A 20642-nucleotide genomic window follows, 5' to 3' on the forward strand; every position below is an offset into this window, starting at 1 on the left:
CCGCGGGCGGGCGGTCCGGAGCCGCTGCCCCGCCGCCCCCAGCCCCGAGCGCGGCCCCGGCTCAGGCCCCCCGCCCCGCCGCCGCCATGCAGGAGCTCATCGCCAGCGTGGACCACATCAAGTTCGACCTGGAGGTCGCGGTGGAGCAGCAGCTGGGCGCGCAGCCCCTGCCCTTCCCCGGCATGGACAGTGCGTGAGGCCGGGCCCGCTCCGCCCCCCGCGGCCCCCGGGGGAGACCCCGTCCCTCTTGGGGAGCCCCCTCTGCGGGGGAGACCCCCTTAATCGCCCCCGGGGTGCCCCCTCTGCGGGGGAGACCCCTCCCCTTTTGGGGGGCCCCCTCAGCGGGGGAGACCCCCCCTTAATCGCCCCCGGGGGTCCCCCCCTCTGCGGGGCAGATATTGCTCCGGGGGTCCTTCTCTGCTGGAGAGATCCCCCTTAATTGCCCCCAGGGATGCACCCTCTGCTGGGGAGACCCCCCCCCATCACCCTCGGGGGTGCCCCCTCTGCGCAGGCACCACCTCCCCATCGCCTTTGGGGGTGCCTCTCTGCTGGAGAGACCCCCCCTTAATTGTCTCTGTGGGTGCCCCCTTTGCGAGGGAGATATTGCCCTGTGAGTGCCCCCTCTGTTGGGGAGACCTTCTCCACGTCACCCTTGGGGGTACCCCCTCTGCTAGGGAGAAGACCCCCCTTGTCACGCACGGGGTACCCCCTCTGCTGGGGAGACATCGTACCCAGGGGTGTCCCCTCTGCTGGGGAGAAGATACCCCTCCCGTCGCTCTCAGGGGTACCCTCTCTGCTGGAGAGAAGATGCCCTTCATCACCCCAGGGGGACCCGTCTCTCCTGGGGGGACCCCACCCCACTGCAGGAGAGAAAACTCCCTTCTTCCTTTCTCTACCCCATATCTTTTTTCCTAGGGGAAAGTTCTCAAGGCAATGAGGAAATGCTTCCTTCCTCCTTCTAACCCCTTCTCTACCCACCCCAAATGCTGGGCAGATTTGGTCTCATTGGTGGCCTAATGCAGTGTGTTTTGTATTTGGTGTTTCAACCACATGGTTATTGCTGGAAAATAGAGGTTATCTCATCAATGCTAGATATGGGACACTAGGGAACAAATTAGGAAAGCCTCACAACAGTCTTGTGAGGTAAGTCCATATCAGTATCCCCACCATATTGAAGCGGAAAACTGTTGGATGCAGAAGTGAAGTGATGTGTCCTTGGTTACACTACATGTCTGTGGCTGATGCTCAAAACCTTGTGTTCTGATGACATGATGCCAGTAGTGGGACTCCTAGTTAATTGTGTGTTGGCTAGCTTAGTGGCCCTGTGTTTGACTGTGCTTGGGCACTGCAGTTGTTCTCAGTCAGGGTCAGCGTGCATCAGCAAGGGGAAATGTGCCTCTGACCACTCTCTGTTGATTTAGTTGATAATTACTGCATGAGATTTCAGTCTCCAGAACTGTCAATATAGGATCTTTCAGAAATGTGAAATTGACTTAAAAGTAATAAATATTCTGGAGAGGCAAATAGCAGAGACCAGCACAAGAAAGTTCATATATTCTATTAACATGCATTTTGTCAATAGGATTCCAAATACTGCTTTTGATGCCTAGAATTAGCTCATCTGTGGGTGGAAGAAAAGACTTCTAACACAGCTATGGCATTTCAGAAACCTTCATTGTGAAATTGTTTTTCTCCACAGAATCGGGTGCTGCTGTCTGTGAATTTTTTTTAAGAGCTGCCTGTGGAAAAGGCAAGTGACATCCCTAATACTATGGTCCAGCAAAAGCAAAAATAGGAGAAATGGGGATATTGGCAGTCCATTAATTATAGTATCCTTGTGACGGATTTACGGGTGCGAGCACCTTGCGCCCCCTCTTTTTGACTCAGCGTAGAGCCAGGGGCGGGGCTCCGCGGACCCACCGTCTTCTTTATTCTACTTGTCCCCAGCCCCTGGGCTTGTTGACCGGACCGCCCAGGGAAGGGGTGCGATCACCTCTCGACCCGGGATGGCCGAGAGGGCTCGGCGAACCCCGAGTTCAGGCCCCCGCCTTCAGCCGGGGGAGGGGGGGGGTTGTCCGTGGTGTCTTAGGGGGTGGGGGTTGGGGACCTGACCCGGGCCAGCTTCTGCGGCGGGCACCGTCCGCCTTGCTTCCGGCTCTTGAGGGTCGTAGGAAGGGTGGGGAAGTGGGGGACCCGGGCCCGCCCTCACCACCGGGTCCCAGCCCGAGGCCCTAAGTGGAGTTGGCGTCTATGCGTCGCCCTCCACGGCGGATGGGGCGGCAGCCCCCGACTCCTCCGCCCACGGGCGCCAAAAGGGCCCTGCCTCGGGCTCCTTCCACTCCCTGCTTGTCCGCCCCGGCGATGGGGCTGATTGGGGTGCACTCACCGCGCCGAAGTCTCCGGGTGCGTCCCAGCGCGAGTCGCCAGCTGCTGGCTCCTTCCTTCTTGGTCGCCCCGGGGGCCGAGCCCTTGGCGCCCCTGGAAGCCAGGGTCGCTGCCTCCTCGCTCCTGCCCCCCCTTCCGTCTGCCCGGCCGCCATCTTTATGGGCGCCGGGGAGTGACGTCCGGGCGTTCCGCCCTGTCCGTGCGCCGCCGCCGCCCCCGCCCTTCCCCCAGCGTGGGTTCGTGCCCCGTTTAATGCCGCCAGCCGCGGCGGGCGGGCTGGCTGCTTCCGCGCGGCCCGCCCCCTCCCCCGCTCTCGGCGGGGTGCCCTGGGTTGGGCTTGCCGCGGCCCCAACTCCGGGGCTGCGATGCCGGTCGGCGCGCCGTTTGCGGCGCGCGGTTTCTCCCGAGGGGGGGGGAGTCCCGCTCCCTCCTCTAGTGCGGACCCCGCCGGGTCCGTCACAATCCTGCTTTATGATACCCTAATTATATTGCAGTTTTTGGGGCGAGAGACAGTGAGATGGAGATTAAGAAGGACCATGTTCCATGCACTAGGGGTTAGGGATGTTGAATCCTGTTTCATTGGTGAATCAGTTAAATATGATTGGTTAACCTTTCACATCCCTTTGTACTAGGGTTCTTGTACAAAGATACAATGGCGGAATCCCTATAAGGTGGGTGGTGTGTTAACAGCGATACCCAGGAAGATGAGGCTTGACTTGATTACATACAAACCTTTTTCAGGGTTTTGGGCAATAGTAGTGGTAGTCAGTGGGCAATGGACTGCCATGCAGAGGATCTGGCTATTGAAATCATAGCCTTCTATGTGGGTAAACAGAGAACTTCACTTTCTAGGGTGTCCGTTCAGTACCTTTCACCAGTACTAAATGGTAAATTCATGTGAAAATGTAAAGATCTCTGAAACTGCTTCTCCACGAGTCAAAGGCCTATCACTGCTTTGCAGGATGCATCTTACACTAAAAGTTCCAACCGTTCATTCCTACTTCTCCCCTCTCTACCCACAGGAGGCATGTGTCCTTTTCGACACATCAGTGGAGAAAAGACAGTTGTTTGTAAACACTGGCTCCGAGGGCTGTGCAAGAAGGGAGACCAGTGCGAGTTCCTGCATGAATATGACATGACCAAGATGCCTGAGTGTTATTTCTACTCCAAATTTGGTAAAGGGCATTATGGCTTCTCATTGATTTTCCTTGCTAATGTAGGAATATGACTGGAAAAGAGTTGCCTCTAGTTCATCTGCCATCTCAATCCTATATCTGCTACTGATGTTTGTTAGATTGTAATTTATGAGCTCTGATAAGATCTGTTGTGTCTTAAATTATATTTTACCCCTTTCACTCTTCACACATTTAAAATCTTTTGTCTTTCAGAGTTTGTCCCTATCTTGAACTGTTTGCCCCATGACTTTAATGGCTTTTGTACCTATTATGGTGATTTGTATCAGAGTTGATTTGGATGAATAGGTGGTCTCTACATGAATTAAATTTTCAGCAGATGATGAGTGATATGGGGCCCAAGGGTCCAAACATTTAATGCCCCAATCTGTTCTGGAGATATGGGCTAAATTAAATTAATATTTTGAGGCAGCTTGTTGCCCCAAAATTACAGTACAATAGGTCTCCTTGGATCATGGTTAGAATGTAATTTGTAGTTTCACCTCACTTTTGTTGCATTAAATATTTGATTTAGCTGTAATGACTTCCCTTTCTGGTATACGTTATTTTTAAATGTGCATCTAAGTAACCCAATTTGGCAAAATCTTACCCACCTGCAGCGAGTATTTGTTGTTCTTGGTAAAGGGTGGACAAATAGATTTGGGGCCTGGGCTTAGAAATATTCATGACACCTTTGCTAGGACTAGATGATGTAAGCATTATTTTTGGAGGGGGTTCTGACTCATGCATTTGCTGTTTCCTGATGAGTGTGTTTGGCTTTGGTACAGGGGAGTGCAGTAACAAAGAATGTCCATTCTTGCACATTGATCCGGAGTCTAAGATCAAAGATTGCCCCTGGTATGACAGAGGCTTCTGTAAACATGGTACGTATAGTCCTTAGCTGCTGCTTTTGTGTCTATAAAAATGAGGCTAAGCTATTACTTTTTGTATGATTATCACTTACTGTAATCCACCTCCCATATTTGCAACTGGTGAATACTGGGGTATGTACGTAATATATGTGATTTGCGAAGTTTTATTTTGTAGGTCCCCTCTGCAGACACAGACACACTCGAAGAGTCATTTGTGTGAATTACCTGGTGGGATTCTGTCCCGAGGGGCCCGCTTGTAAATTCATGCAGTGAGTATCTTCTAGGCCTATTCTGTCATCTTCAATTTCCTCTCTGATCAGTTACACATCAGGTCTATCTTACCTACTGTGTTTTAGCACATATAACCCCGCAGGTTATGCAAAGTTTTACAAACCCTGCAACCCCCGCATCGGGTATACATGGCCACGAGGTATACAAGTTTATTTGTACTTGTCTGGGTGCGACTGCGGCTCCCCTCCTGCAGGCTGGCCAGTTCGCCTGCGCTGCACTCTCCATTCCCTCCCTCCCAGAGGAGTGTGGGTTGCGCCTGGCTGCAGCTGCTTAGAGCCTGGGCGCAAGTGCGGCTCCCTGGGCGCAAGTGTGGCTCCCCTCCTGCAGGCCAGCCAGCTCACCTGCGCTGCGCTCTCCGTTCCCTCTTCCCAGAGGCTGCGGCTAGTATGTGCAATTACTAGGTACCTTAAAGTCGCGTATACAACCCGTGGGCTATACAAGTGCACGGGTTATCTAAGACTTTTTTTACATATTTAAGAAAAACCGTGGGTTATGCACGGGTTCGGGTTATACACGCTAATTTACGGTATATTGCCCCCATCAGTGTATAACATTTGCAGCACTGATGTAATAATTGTACTGTACCATATAGCTGAAGTTTTGCTCATATTTGAGTTTGCCTCTTAAACGTGAAAATCAATTTGTAATCAGGATGACCAAAAAGGATTGGGCAAATCAAACCAGCGTTTCCAAGAAGATATTGGAAGTGTCACTTGGTGCTTACATGGTCAATACAACTTGTACAAAGCAGCTTAGTTAATAATCTTTGATCTTGTCCTCTTAGCATAACAGTTGGAATGAATGTTATCAGTCACGCAGCTGTTTTGTTTCATAGCTGTTGTTTTTTAATTCTTGAGTATGAGTCAGTTCATTCAGTGGCCAAAAATGATAAGGATATTTATTATATTGCATTGCATTTTCCAAATATCAGATTAAGGAGGTGTGACAACACGTCGGGGTTCCTCCAATCCTGCAGCCCCTAGCAGCAAGAACAGACTCCACCAGCCAGTAGAATAGAGAGGGTTTATTGCTTCTCCAGGATACAGCACAGCATAGACATGATGTGTCTACAGGAGTCTGGGCCAGGATGCCTCAGACCCCCTGAGATGGGGTCCCTGGATTCCAGCCCCTCCTTAGTCTGTTCTCTTCATGGTTCCAGCCCCAGACTGCCTTGCTCCCAGCCCCTACCCCCAGCCAGGTGTTTGTCTCCGCCTCCCTTCCTTTGTCTGTCCCTCTGGGAAGAGACTTGTTAACTGCTGAAGCTGGATCTAGGTGTCTGGGCCAATACACATGTGAGTGAGTCAGTGGGAATCACATATCACAGCGCAGGGGGACACTGGGTTACAGAGCAGACAACACCCCCACTACGTCACAGGAGGCACATGGCTATTTAGATATTTACACACAAGTCTCCGGGAGGATAGTGGCAGATTTGATGACTATATCCCAGAATGCATCACAGATGCATACAGACATACTCTGTAGCATCTCTATATCCTGAGCCACTTTAGTTTATAATGACTAAGCAGCAGAACATAGCAGAGAAACTCCACTTTTTGTGAAGCACAGTTTAAATAACTAAAGGTTTGCTTTGCTCCCTTTTGGTCTCTTAAGTAGCTAGTTCAGTGTTGTGCTGGTGGTATATTCCAATTTTGGGTTTGAATATCAATTCACTGTGTGGGTCTTTCTTTTTGTGTGTTTATAAACCAGTCCCCGATTTGAACTGCCTATGGGAACCACAGAGCAACCACCACTGCCTCAGCCGACACAGCCACAGCAAAAGGTATGCAACTGCCTCTCCCACAGACAACGCATTGAAAGCACAGCTTGATTACATTACAAACAAACTTGACTTTGTTTTTAAAGGGGGTCTGCAAGGTAATGATTAGAACAGGAACAAGCCATCAGGACTCTTATCCTTCTCATTATGTACTCTCAGACAAATGTGTAAAATGGGGATAATCCTTTCCTATTTCACAGGCGTATTGAAACTTGACCAAAAGTTTGTGAAGAACTTTGAGATCATTGGAGAAAATCCACCATAAAAATGCAAAGTATTATCCTTTTCCTCTTACTCCTGGCATCTGATCACAATTGCTGCCTTCCTCATTCTGGGGTTGGTTTTTTTTTTTCTTCTAACTAAACCCATGATTTCCCTCTTCCACAGTCACCATTCTGCTGCTGCCACCTTCCTTCAGCTGAGAGGGCAAATGCGTGGCCTGTAGTGACAGTTCTGTTCCGGGACTGTCTGGAAGGTGGGCACTGTGTAAACATTAAGCAGTGTACCTGAGCTCTGCTACACTGACAAGCACAAGTCCTAAGATCACGCATATATTGCAGTGTAAGCCCCTGGTCACGGAGCACTACCATATTACATAGTATATCATATACATCTGTGTTTTCTTTATTCCAAGCAACCATTTGCCAGATTTAAAAAAAATCTGCTTGACATCCATCACGGGAGCTATAAAAGACATACTTGGCAGCCTAGCCCAGCTCTGTAGATCTGTTTTGTGAGGGAAGACTTGGTTGCTAGGTCAAACCTTGTATTCCTTAGTGTTTCAGAGCTTTCATCTCTGGTGCTTGGGCCAGCAGATAAATTTTCCTCTGAATTTATTTAGAAAGTTATCATTCAACGTATGGGGTGTTCTCTTCCCTCCCAGCAAAATAACAATCCGCCATTACAAAGGTCATCATCCTTGATCCAGTTAACGAGTCAGAACTCTTCTCCCAACCAGCAGAGGACCCCACAAGTCATTGGAGTTATGCAGTCTCAAAGCAACAACGTAGGGAACAGAGGTCCTCGGCCGTTGGAGCAGGTCACATGTTACAAGGTAACTTTCTGAGGATGTTTGCATTTGAAAAATGCAAAGTAAAAGTCACCTACACTGACTAGTGCATCCTTTGTGCTGCTAGTCACCTGTCACATCAGTTTTTTCAATTTGGTGCAGATTGCAGTAAAAGGAATAGGTGGTTGAGTGGGTGGGGCAGCAAAGCCCATGGAGAAGCATTGACATTGTAAAGAAAAGTATTAAAATATGTGCACTGGTCATTAGACATGTATTTGGGGTCTTGGGTGCAGCTGCAATCAGGAAGTTATCTAGTCTGTGGCTTGGCAATGATCATCAGATGGCTCTTCAGTGGTCTATATGAAATGATTTGATAGACTGAGTCTACTTGCTAATCACAGAAAATCCCACTGATGGCAGTTAAAAGGACATTGTCAACCTGAAATCGAGTCCCTTTCAAACCCCTGTTAAAAGTAGTTTCAGGTGCTACCCCTGCCCTGACTTTTCATCCTTCCATTTTACTATTTTTAAAAAGGTTTATCCCCTGTTGCTGTGTGAAAAAACCATAAAAAAGCAGGGGAAAGTGTCTATACACAATGCAGTCAAATCCAGAAAGGCTGAAGGTGTTTCTGGCACAGCACACATTTGTTCCTCAGTTTGGCAGGAGCAGACATCAAACCCATATTTCTTAGTAGTACAGGCAGCTCCTCAGTTAAATTGAAACATCAATTTTTATTAACATTTTGCAGAAAAATCCCCAAATGTTACTCTAGGTAGTAAAGGATCTTCATAGCTACTCTTTTTAAGGGATTGGGCCAAGATGCGAGCTAGTAATAATAATGAACCAAGTCACTTAATAATCCGAACATACAACTAAGACTGTCATGGGACTCAGATTCCATCTTTATCTTCTATAACTTGACATTTATTGTGACTAATCAGATTTTTATTGGAAAATAAAGGATGTTTTGATTTAAATTAGTTACCCCTTAGCTCTTGTCACACATTTGTTTGGTTTTATTATCTGTACATGAATTTTTCATGTTTCTGCAGCTGGGACACTGAAAAGTCACTACCCGACTCAAGGCTAAGCAATCTGTCTGCATAGTCATTGGTAAAAGAACTATCAAGCTAGAATTTAAACAAATAACTCAAATAAATTACACAACTGGAGAAAGTAAGAGGGTCAGACTACTGTGTGTCATAACTTCACCGCTTAGAAGGCGCTTTTGGAATATAGAAAGCATCTTTTGTTCAGATGGAGTTTTACCCTTGTAATCTAGGGTGATTGACCCATATCTAATTCTATAGCCAGGGTTGGCAACCTATGGCACGTGGCATGTGAGCCATTTTTCAGTGGCACACAGGACGGGAACTCAGCTCTGTCCCTGCTCCCTCATGCAGCTGTTTTCTGAGCTCCACTCAGAAGTTCAAATCTCCCCCGCAGGCAGGGAGTTCAGCTGATTGGTGGGGCATTGTCTTGCTGAGTAGCTGAACAGAGCGTGCAGCTCCCAGAGTAGGTAATAAAAAGCAATATAAGGAGAGAATAAGGCTACATTTATGCTGCAAGCCTCTTGTGGAAGAGCAAATGCAAATGGAGTGCTCATTTGCATATGCGGGGATCTCATTTGCATTTCCTCTTCCTTTCCCTTTTGCTCCAGAGATTTTTGTGCAAAAAAGTGATGTATAGATGGTGCCTTTTTGCGCAAACCCCTCCCCCCCCTTTGTGCAAGCATCATTCTTCCTCAAAAAATGGGGAAGAATGGCTCTTGTGCAAAAGGGAGGTTTTGCGCAGAGGAAATTCAAATGAAGTGCTGCATATGCAAATGAGTGCTCCATTTGCATTTGCTTTTCCGCAAGAGGCTTGCAGTGTAGACATAGCCTAAGTGGCTGTGGGGGTGGGATGGGAGAAGTGAGGGAGTGGATGGGGGAGCCAGAGGGGAGGGGAGTTTGGAGAATCCCTTGTCCATGGGGGAGAGGCAGAAACCCAGCCTTCTCAAGCCTCCTGGGCGGGGGAGGTAAGGGTTTGACTCCATGGGATATGTGGGGAAAGAGAGGGGATGGGTGGGTGTGGACATTTGGGTGAGGTGGAGGCAGGTTGTTTGTGCTGCATGGTGGGAGAGATGTGGATAATTTGTGCTTTAGCTGGGAGTTAGGACAGGACAGACTGCTAGTGCCTGCTACTTTGAAAAGCAGGATTTTTTTCCAGCCCCCACCTGGGCTGGGGGGAGCAGCTTGCACAGGGATAAGAGGGGAGGAAAGAGGGTGGGTGAGTGCTGGCATCTGCAGTGAAAGCTGGGGACAGTTTGTGGTGTCTGACATTTTTTTGATTGCAGTCCTCTCTGGCTGGGTTGGAGTGAGGGAGAAAAGCAGGCTGTGTGTGTGTGTGTGTGTGTGTGTGTGTGTGTGTGTGTGTGTGTGTGTGTGTGTGTGTGTGTGTGTGTGTGTGTGTGTGTGTGTGTGTGTGTGTGTGTGTGTGTGTGTTTGCTTTGAGGACAGTTGCATGATTACATTTCAAACAAAGTTTACATAGGTGTTAATGGTGTAAGATCAGCATCTTAATTTATTAATGAAGCTACTGTAAATAGGACTATTATTGACTTGAAAGTATCAAGGACATGCAGACCAGTAAATAGAAGTAACTAAATCTGTGCCCCACTTCTGAAAGGTTCTGACCCCTGCTCTATGATCTTTATGCATATTGGTCAGAGCAGCATCCTTGAGAAATATAGCAGGTGCTGAAATATAGCAGAAAAAATCCTTCCTCTACTGCACAGCAATGTAGTTAAATTTCTTCAGGGCTTTGTGTGTCTCTGTTGCAGCCCTTTCCAAAAGTTAGGGCCAAGATTCCCAGTGTTCAAATGAAACCTGGGTTTTCAGGTTATAGTGGCAGGCAAGTTCTGGTCCTAAAAGTCAAATGGCCCCAAAAGGGCCAGTAGCAAGAATCATTTAGGCTACGTCTACACTGGCCCCTTTTCCGGAAGGGGCATGTAAATTTCACCAGTCGTCGTAGGGAAATCCGCGGGGGATTTAAATATCCCCCGCGGCATTTAAATAAAAATGTCCGCCGCTTTTTTCCGGCTTTTAAAAAAGCCGGAAAAGAGCGTCTACACTGGCCCCGATCCTCCGGAAAAAGTGCCCTTTTCCGGAGGGTCTTATTCCAAGTAGGAATAAGACCCTCCGGAAAAGGGCACTTTTTCCGGAGGATCGGGGCCAGTGTAGACGCTCTTTTCCGGCTTTTTTAAAAGCCGGAAAAAAGCGGCGGACATTTTTATTTAAATGCCGCGGGGGATATTTAAATCCCCCGCGGATTTCCCTACGACGACTGGTGAAATTTACATGCCCCTTCCGGAAAAGGGGCCAGTGTAGACGTAGCCTTATAGTATAGTGTTAAACTCTCTTGTGTAAAAATGGCATCACTTCCAAACTACTTGATAGTTGATTTATTAAAGACAGTTTTGGGGAAATCCAAATAACTTTTCTCACCTTTTTTCTCTCTCCTAGTGTGGTGAAAAAGGACATTATGCCAATAGATGCACTAAAGGACATCTGGCCTTTCTCATTGGACAGTGAGACAGCAGAAAAAGAGGAAAGTGCAAGGAGGTTCTTTATACTGGGGAAAGGTTTCCACCTAGCACTATTTCTTGAACTATTGATCAGGTTGTTTTTTTTATCGCCATTAGTGAAAGAACTGTGGCCAGAGGCTGGCTGCTGATAAACATTTTTGTAACTGTCCAATTTTTTATGTTTTAACATTTTAAAATAGATCTTGGCCTCTGCCTTCTTTCACTGAGCCTAGCTGGGAGGCAGATCTAAAGGTAAATAGATGTGCAAGCCTTCACCAACACAACAGTCAGCATAATACACATCTTGCTCCAATGTGTTTCCATAATGAATGGCCTTTGGAAGCCTCCAACCTTTCAGCAATCCTTGCTCAAGGATGAAGACAGACCAGAAGAACTAGTACTTGAAAACTTCAGTGAGGGAGCTTGTCATGCAACTCTTGAAAGGAAGTTCCATGATCTCTTATGGTTCACATAACATGTCATGTGTACCAAGATGTAAAGTATTTGTCCAACTGCAATAAAAGTTTGTATGCTTTGGCTGGTAGCATTTTCCCCCTGCAGGTTGAGAAGTTTATGCTTGTATATAAAAATGATTGTGTTTAGCTGAAATCACAAATGTCTTGACTATAGAAGAGAGGTAGATCCAATCTCACCTCAGCAACTCTGGATTCAACGCTGAAATGGCTTTGAGAGTGTAAGTTCATGGATATAACTGAGAAAATTAGTAAACTCTGAACTATAGTGAGGCATTCCCATAAGCAGTCAAATTGCATGAATGTTCACAGGCTATCAAAAGATAAGTGGAACTATTTGCTTGATGTTGGACTGTCAGAGTATCCTTTTAAGAGCATGTTTTTACAAGTCAAAACACCATCCTTTTTTTAAGGGGGTCAGTGATAAATTTAAAAGCCCAACTCGTGCAGCTGCCCCACATGCATCTTTCTACATTGGCTTATCTGCCTTTATGCATTCTCCCCCTTTAAAGTCAGCTGTGAATGTTGAGATTTTTTTTTTCAAGAAAAAGGTAAGGTATGCCTAGCAAGAGAGGTTCCTATGATGGTTTCAATGACTATATGGGACTATTGGAGTTGACTTCTTTAAAAAAAAGTTATTTGTAAATGAAGCTATAGTTACTGACAGGGCTTGACAAACCATGGTGAAATCTACTCGCCAGGCCCACACTGCGTGTGCTGCTGGTAAACCAGCTGAAATCTTGCCATGGGCGAGTAGATACACTGATTTGTTGAGCCCTGGCTACTGAAACCTTCTAGTACACAGTGGGACATTCAGCTTTAAAGGTTAAAATTAAATCTGCCAGTGGAAAGTAGCTGGCTAGGGTACTACTTATTCTGGCTTTTTGCATAAAATGCACATGTAAGTAAATTTTTGCAAGCCAGACAATTATATCTTTAGCATAACAAACACAAGTACTCCCCTTCCATCCTCCACCAAAACCCTTTATTCTAACCATGTTCATAATAGGCAGAGGTCTTTGTGCCTCATGAATAGCTATCCTATATCAGGTTGAACTTTAGACAAACAACCTCTTGTAATTAATCCATAAAGCACTGCACCATTCTGAACACAATGACATTATTTGCTGATGTGGGTTAGTCTAGGTGACCTTGACTATGTTGAAGATGTGCTTTTTTAAGTGACATCTGTATTCTCCATTGGCTTAGACTTTTACCATGATGTTGGGAAATCAGATGGCAAACAAGGCTTTGCTGGTGTCAAAGTTTCATACCTCCCCCACTTAAATACCTTCTAGCATAGCTGCTAGCCCTAAAGGGATGTTAAATATTGGTTACCTGAGTAGTTGGTTAACCTCATGAATTCTTATCAGTTACTCAACTATTCTATAGTCCTTGGGGGCGGGGCTGGCAGCCAGTGCAATCCAGCTCTACAATCAAGACAGCAGCATAGGGTGCCAGGTGGTAGCTAGTCTGCAAGGGGAGCCAGTTTAAAAACCAGCTCCTGTCACAGATCTGTTGCCCTGTCTCTGATATTGCTTAATTGATACACTGTTATATCCCCAGCTTGCCTTAGAATAATGTCACATTCCCTGTCAAACATGGGCTGCTAATTTGCTTTAATTTTGCCTTTACCACCACTTTGGCAAGCAGCTTTACACAAAAATTAATGGAAGTCTTTTAGGACCAGTGTCAGGAACTGCCTGGCACCATACCCTGAAGACAACCAGAACTCTTAGCAAACCAGTACAGAATAAAAGGGGTGTAAGTGGTTCTCTACCAGAGAAACTTTGTTCTGTAGGAGACAACTACGGTTTTAGGCATCTGTGGCCATTATAAAGTGCTTGTTGGCAACTTAAAACAAGTATTCTCCTTTGCTCCAGTCACAATAAGATTTATTAAAACAAGTTCTGACCTGTAATATTTGCACCAATTTTTGCTCCAGTTTGGTTGAAGAGATTATTAAAGTAAAAGTACCCTATGTAGTGGTAATACTTAGTAAAACAGCTAGAGTGAATCTAGACTGGCAAGATTTTGCACAATGCTTTTGCGCAAAAACTTGTCAGCTGTCTATACTAGCCGCTTGAATTTGTGCAAGAGCACTGACTTTATAATGTACAAAATCAGTGCTTCTTGCGCAAATACTTTCACGCTCCTGCTCGGGAAAAAGCTCTCTTGCGCAAGAGGACCAGTGTAGACAGGGAAGAACTGTTTTGCGCAAAAAAGCCCCGATGGCTAAATGGCGATCAGGGCTTTCTTCTGCAAAATCGCATCTAGACTTGCCATGGATGCTTTTGCACAAAAGCACTTTCTGCACAAAAGCATCCGTACCAATCTAGACGCGCTTTTGCGGAAATACTTAACAGAAAAACTTTTCCGTTAAAAGTATTTCCGCAAAATCATGCCAGTCTAGACACAGCCCTAGGCTACATGTATACTGCAGGCTTTTTGCACAAGAACAGTTTTATGGAAGAGTTCTTGTACAAAAAGTCTTCCACAAGAGAGCGTCCACACTACCATGTGCTTTTGCGCAAGAGCATCCATGGCAGTGTGGACGCTCTCGTGCAAAAAAGCTCTGATGACCATTTTAATCGTAGGAGCTTCTTGTGCAAGAAATTCATGTTGCCTGTCTACACTGCCCTCTAGTGGAACAGCTCCCGTGGGGAGAGGAATAACTTCCGGAAGAAGTCCTGTTTTCCAATGCTATACTGTAAGTTTACTTGCGAAAGAACACGTGTGCAGTGTAGACAGCTGTTCTTGTGCAAAAAGCGTGCAATGTAGACACAGCCATAATGATTAATCAGTCTTAGTGTGATTATCCTTAATCATTTGCACTGTACATTAAACCAATTTATTAAAAGACAGAAAAACCTTTCCAACCATCTTAATTGTATCTACCATACAAAGGGGAAAAGAGCAGACACCCACACATTTCAACACCAGAAAGTGCAACTCACACAATATTAATATTAGCTACATAAACCAACCTTAAATGTACATATTTTATTGGTCATAGAATCTGCCTGGAATTACAACAGTACAGAATTTGGTGTGAGCGGCTCATGAGCCTTCATCGGGGAAAGTTGTTCCAGCAGCTGATTCCAGGTCCAGGGCTGCAACTTGCTGCAGTTAATATTTCAATGATACTTCCGCCAACGATCATGCTCTGCATCATTTAAATTAAAACAAGTCAGTATGATGAAGTCATGAAGACCATTTTTAGCACTTAAGTATTTAAAGCACAGTCTAAGATTGAACTACACAGCAGGCAATTTGAGTACTGTCAGACAATAAGAGCTGTGAAGTAATCATTGTTCACTGCTAGCAAAGTAATATTCAGCAATTAATTCACAAACAGCTAATTCATCTTCACAATTTCTGACAGGTAAGCATTATACCCACTTGCTACATAGGTTAGTTATAAGTGAAGGTCAAAAACAGCAGAGTCTACCAATTCCTAGTCCCATGCTCAATCTGCTAGTATGTACGTTGGTTTATTCTCCCATGAAGTTAAAAAAAATCTCTCACTGTGCTTCCTCTTTCAATAAGTTTGAAATAAAATTCCTCCCAAATAGTTATATAGACTACATGAATGTGTCCAACAATAAAAAGTTAAGAATTTACTTACTCAAATGCTCATAGTTCCAAATGTAGCTGATAACAACATAACCAAAAAGCGCCATAGAAATACCAGCAATCCCCCCTTTCTTCACATTGATGTACTTATTTAAGTAGCGGTCATAACCTAAAGAGGGGGAAAGTTATTTTTAGATTCAGGTTCAATGATACTTTGTATACAGGTAGGCTGTGTCTACTCTGGCACAATCTCGTGCAAAAGCGGACGCTCTTGTGCAAAAACTGACTGTCTACACTGGCTGCATGTTCTTGCACAAGTAAACTGATGTTCTAATGTATAAAATCAGGGCTTCTTGTGCAAGAACTCTGACGCTCTCGCTCAGGAATAAGCCCTCTTGCGCAAGAGCTCTTCCAGAAGAGGCCAGTGTAAACAGGCAACATGAATTTCTTGCGCAAGAAAGCTCTGTGGTTAAAATGGCCATCAGAGCTTTCTTGTGCAAGAGCGTCTACACTGGCATGGATGCTCTTGCGCAAAAACACATGCCAGTGTAGATGCACTCTTATGGAAGAGTTTTTGCAGAAGAACTCTTCCTCAAAAGAGTTTGTGTGTGAGAATGCGCCAGTGTAGACGTAGCCTTATACTTAATTTTGTACAGCTAATTGCTGAACCCCTTTCCACAAATTCAGATGAGAAAAAAATTCAAGAATATCTCTGGAGATCGTAGTTGCCATTCTCTGCACATACTAATGAAACAAGTCTACCAGGAGACAATTCTCACGTTAAGAAAAATAGAATAGTATTTTCTTTACTCATGTATGCAAAGGAATAAGAAAAATAGTATATTGTTTAAAGCTAGATACTATTATGACTTTCATCAAAGTTTTTTATCCAGTTAACCAATTAAAAAAACCCAAATGCTCTCTCTACCCAGCTACTATTAGTCAAGAATACTTTAACTCCTTGGAAGCTTCCTGTGTTTAAAGATGTCTGAAGATGCATATAGCACCTACGTAAACAGTAATGTTACAGCAGAAGTGCAGAACTTAGAAATTGCTTAACCCTTTAGGTTTTTGCCAAATTATTACTGAATTTTGTATTAGTTTTTGTACTGTGTTAAGGTCCACAAAAAGCACGTTTCCTTTTTGAACCACCAGCTACAATTACATATAGGCAGTCCCCGGGTTACGTACAAGATAGGGACTGTAGGTTTGTTCTTAAGTTGAATCTGTATGTAAGTCGGAACTGGCGTCCAGATTCAGCCGCTGCTGAAACTGATCAGTTTCAACAACGGCTGAATCTGGATGCCAGTTCTGACTTACATACAGATTCAACTTAAGAACCCCAGGCATCACCAAGTCAGCTGCTGCTGAAACTGATCAGCGGCTGATTCCAGGAAGCCGGGGCAGGGGCTTCCTGTAGTCAGCCACTGGTCAGTTTCAGCAGCGGCTGACTTGGGGCGCCTGGGGCAGAGCAGCTGGGGTGCTGCTGGGTTGGTCCAGTAGCGCCCAGAGCGGCGCTATGGGACCAACCGGCAGCGCCCCAGCTGCTGTACCACAGGCGTCCGGAGCAAAGCCGCGGAGCCCGGGGGCAGCGGGACAGCCCAGATGTGCCGTGGCTGTCCTGCTGCCCGCGTGCTCCTTGGCTTTGCTCTGCTTTGCTCCCCGTCCCCCTGGTCTACAGGTAGACCAGGGGGACGGGGAGCAAAGCAGAGCAAAGCCAAGGAGCACGCGGGCAGCGGACAGCCCAGCCGCGTGCTCCGCCGCTTTGCTTCCTCTCCCTGGTCTGCTGGAGACCAGGGAGACGGGCCCCGTTCGTAACTGCGGATCCAACGTAAGTCGGATCAGCGTAACTCGGGGACTGACTGTATTTTAATTGCCTCTTGTGGTATGAAAAAAGTACCCATTATTTTAAGCAAATAAAAAAAATTAACCCGCACATACTAAAGAAATAAGCAGCCATTTGACCAACTTGAAACTTCTAAAAGATCGATTTATATATAAACTGAAAGCATATTAAACCTCTGAACAGGCTGACAAAGCAACCCTAATGAAATCAGACAGATTCCTAGAACAGAGCAATGAACTACAAAAGGCAGCATTCCTTTTTCTGTTTTAGGAGAATATACTAATTGCCATATTATATTAGATCAGTGGCCAGTACCAGCTGCTTCAGAAGCACCAGGAAGTTATGACATAACCTATCCCCAGAGAAAATTGTCACCTAATCCCTGCAATAGTTGAGGTTGTTTTATGCTCCAAAGTTTCCAAAGATGATGACAGTATATTTAAATACATGCATGGTGCTGGTCAGTCTCAGTAGAAGAGATACTTCCACTTCCTTAATGAAGGGTAGCATTCGCTACAAAGGGTAGCCTGCAGGGTACAGACACTGCTCACCCAGCTACCACCGGTATTATCTTTGTTGCTGTTTATGAGGCATAGATTTGGCAAGTAGAGTCGAATTCCCTACATGCCTGAACTCTAGGGGTACATGTCCTACACATTTCTCTACAAGTTCAAGCAGTGCCTCCCACATCTATAGTTATTTTTAACAGCTTAGCATCCCACCAGTGAAAGACTTCAGCAGCAAGGAAAAAGAGAGCACCTGCCAGAGCCTTTCCTCACTGTCTCCCCCTTGCCAAAACCTTTCCCTGCCATATGTAGCTATACACTGCAGTGAGTGTGGATGCAGCCTGCTTTTTGCTGTGATGGGCAGACAAGTTCTAAGTCAGAGAGGTGTGGAAGATGGGCAGGTCAGATACAATCACCTAGTCCTCCCCAACTGATACAATGATTTAGGTCCAGATACGGCAGCTGGCTCCCAGAATGCATACAAACTTAAAATATGTGGAAGGGATATACAAGTTGTACCTCCAAAATCTAGCACTCTCTGGTCCGGCAAGACCATGGATGCTCCTGGACCAGGGAGCCTGGGAGCCCAAGGGCAGGAGACCAGCTGGGCATCAGGGTCAGCAGCCCGGGTGGGGACAGCACAGGATCGGGTCTGGAGCTCTGCAGCAGCCTCCAGGAGTGTGGGGCTGAGGCCGGAGCCCCATGGCCGCATGGGGTTAGGAGTCCCCACAGCAATCCCCAGGAGCATGGGGCAGAACCCCACAACTTCCCTCGGCTACAAGGGGCTGGGGTCGAACCCCTGCAGCTTCCCCCAGCTGTGTGGTGCCAGAGTCTGAGCCCTGCAGCTTCCTCTGGCTGTGTGGTGTCCGGGCCAAGGCTATGTGGGGCTGGAACACCAGCCCCGCAGCTGCTCCTGGCTGTGTGGGACCAGAGCCCTGCAGCAGAAGCTGAAGCCTATGCTCCCTAGGGAGCCAGCAGATAGCTGGGCAAGCAGTTCAGCCTGGCTGGGAGGGAAGGCCCAGGCAGGGTTGTCTGCTGGGGTAGCCTGCCAGCAGCGGGTGATGGGCGTGGGGGCCAGTGGCAGGAGATCTCCCCATGTCTGCCAAATTCTCGCATTCAGGACCAATTATATCCCGACAATGCTGGACCAAGGAGGTCCAACTTGTAGAAGGTAAGTCCGCTCCACATCGGTTTTCTCTCATTAGCACTTGGCCTCCCCCTTTGCCAAGGTAACACCTGGGTCACAGGGCAGACTCACCTCTTCGCACAGCCCCAGTCAGCCCTGAGGGGGTGAAATCCCGCATCGCAAACCAGCCGGGCAGCTGGCCCAGCTTCACATCCAGGAGCTTGGTGTCTTTGAGGGGAACTGAGACAGAGAAAGCCCAGTCACTTGCTGCTGCACAATGATACGGACGCCCTGCCGGGAAGGGGGCCGGGAACACGGGGAAGATGACACTGGAGGGGAGGAGATCCTAGGAATGAGGGGCGAGCAAGATCCCGGAGGGGGGGGGGCAGGGTCTGACACTGGGGGAGGGGATCCTGGGAACAAATGGGGAGGGGGAGGGAAGCGCTGAGGGCATGGTAGGGTGGGGGGAGGGGGAGCAAGGCCCCGGGGGGATGGGCACTAAGGGCAAGGGGGGCAGGGTAGGGCGGGGGGGGGGGGGCGGGCACTGGGGGAGGGGGATCCCGCCCGAGTCCCTTTGCGGGGGGAGGGGTCGAGCCTGGGCCCGGCCCAACCCGCCCTCAGAGGTTCCCCATAGGCCGCAGGGCCCGGCCCGGCGGGCACAAACCGCCGCCGCCCCCGGTCACCTTGACGCCCCCAGAGCGGCACTCACCGGGCCGGTCCGCCATCTTGCAGCTGCGCGGGGCGTCCGTGCGCAAGGGAGCGACGGCTGGAACGCGGCGCTGAGACTCACGGGAGGAAGGGCTCGGAAGCCGGAAGTGAGGCGGCTCCTGGCGGCGTGGGCGAGGCGCCATAAAGGGGAGGTCGCGGCGGCTTGCTCGGCTTGCGGGGCCCACGTGCGAGCAGAGGGGTAGCGCCTCGTGTGAAAGGGGACCACGCTCCCCTCCCGGCGTGAACAGACCCCTCTTTATGCCTGGGATAGGCTGGGTTGCTGACATCTCCTGGGGGCTGGTTAAGCCATGAACCCCCCTCCCCACTCTCCTCTGCTGGGGTAGATGCGCTGGGGCAGCCCCTCGCAGAGCAGCACAGACCTGAGCCAGCTCCGCTACAGAGCCCGCCAGGGCCAGTCAGAGGGGTGGCCGGGGGGCCATTCGGCCTGGGCCTCAAGCTCACAGGGGGCCTCAAATTTAGACACCCGTGAGACACTTTTTAATTGAAAGCTGGGCTTGGTGAGAACCAAAAGTGGTTTTATTAAGTAAAAAAACCAGGGAGGAAAGGAAGTTAGTTTTCTTATAGATCCTGCCCTATCACAACCTGGGTCCCTGCCAGCTCTTTAAGTAGCTCCCTGCTGGCTTTTGCCACAGCTCTACTAGTTCTTGCCAGAGCTGTGTGCCTGGCCACATCCGCTTACTTTCCCCTCTGATAAAAAGTAGGATTTAAGTGATGGCAAGTGAAAACAGTAAGGTCAAAGTAAGTTACTAAGACAAAATAAAACACACCAGCCAATTCTAATACAGGCAGTCCCCGGGTTACGTACAAGATAGGGACTGTAGGTTTGTTCTTAAGTTGAATTTGTATGCAAGTCGGAACTGGTACATATTGTAGGGGAAACTCTAGCCAAACATTTCTCCAGAGCTCAGTTTTATTCTCCCACACCTCACTTCCCTCAGTCCTTTATTCTCAAGCTGAGGTGTCTGCTGAGAAAAGCCGCTCCGCGTCTCCCTGGTCTGCTGGGGCGGGGGGCGCTAGCTTCGCGTCTCCCTGGTCTGCTGGGAGGGAAGCAGCTAGTGCGGGGTTGCCTCACCCCGTTTGTAAGTAGGGATCCGATGTAAGTCGGATCCATGTAACCTGGGGACTGCCTGTACATTAAGAAACTTGTTACATGTAATTTCTTATCCTAACCAGTTGTCCTAATCATCTCTTGCACAAGCTAAGCACCCTCCTAGCTTGGGCCAGATTCTTCCCCCTTTTCAGTTTTAGATGTTTCCAGCAGGCATCATGGGTGGTATGTTGGGACTTTTCTGACTCTGGCCACTTACCTTT

At 47.7% G+C, this 20642-nt stretch overlaps 2 protein-coding genes across 7 annotated transcripts; one reads left to right on the forward strand and one right to left on the reverse strand.

Moving 5' to 3' along the window:
* The first annotated feature begins 53 nt into the window (after nt 1-53).
* On the forward strand, nt 54-11619 carry CPSF4 (cleavage and polyadenylation specific factor 4). 6 transcript variants are annotated; one of them, XM_075899687.1, is made up of 9 exons: nt 54-189; nt 1700-1750; nt 3408-3560; nt 4346-4441; nt 4605-4698; nt 6431-6503; nt 6888-6975; nt 7459-7554; nt 11014-11619. In XM_075899687.1, the coding sequence occupies exons 1-9, from the start codon at nt 87-89 to the stop codon at nt 11019-11021; spliced, it is 762 nt and encodes a 253-aa protein (XP_075755802.1). In that variant the 5' UTR covers nt 54-86; the 3' UTR covers nt 11022-11619. The 6 variants fall into 6 exon arrangements, with proteins under 6 accessions (XP_075755802.1, XP_075755803.1, XP_075755801.1 ...); XM_075899688.1 differs by having other exon boundaries at nt 7462-7554; XM_075899686.1 differs by lacking the exon at nt 6888-6975 and having other exon boundaries at nt 7384-7554.
* A 2917-nt stretch (nt 11620-14536) lies between these two features.
* On the reverse strand, nt 14537-19438 carry ATP5MF (ATP synthase membrane subunit f). Its single transcript, XM_075899692.1, has 4 exons — nt 19312-19438; nt 18735-18842; nt 15177-15293; nt 14537-14714 (listed from the first exon to the last, which is right to left on the reverse strand). The coding sequence occupies exons 1-4, from the start codon at nt 19325-19327 to the stop codon at nt 14686-14688; spliced, it is 270 nt and encodes an 89-aa protein (XP_075755807.1). The 5' UTR covers nt 19328-19438; the 3' UTR covers nt 14537-14685.
* Between the last annotated feature and the right edge of the window lie 1204 nt (nt 19439-20642).

This window comes from Pelodiscus sinensis, chromosome 16 (assembly GCF_049634645.1).
Source record: "Pelodiscus sinensis isolate JC-2024 chromosome 16, ASM4963464v1, whole genome shotgun sequence".
NCBI classification, from domain to species: domain Eukaryota; kingdom Metazoa; phylum Chordata; order Testudines; family Trionychidae; genus Pelodiscus; species Pelodiscus sinensis.

Coding starts and splice junctions, on each gene's coding strand:
- CPSF4 (XM_075899686.1), top strand. CDS start 87: ATGCAGGAGCTCATCGCCAGCGTGGACCACATCAAGTTCGACCTGGAG. Junction 3,561..4,345: donor TTATTTCTACTCCAAATTTG/GTAAAGGGCATT, acceptor GCTTTGGTACAG/GGGAGTGCAGTAACAAAGAA. Junction 6,504..7,383: donor CGACACAGCCACAGCAAAAG/GTATGCAACTGC, acceptor CTTCCCTCCCAG/CAAAATAACAATCCGCCATT.
- ATP5MF (XM_075899692.1), bottom strand. Junction 15,294..18,734: donor GACTGGGGCTGTGCGAAGAG/GTGAGTCTGCCC, acceptor CCCCCTCTTTAG/GTTATGACCGCTACTTAAAT. Junction 14,715..15,176: donor TTGGAACTATGAGCATTTGA/GTAAGTAAATTC, acceptor TAAATGATGCAG/AGCATGATCGTTGGCGGAAG.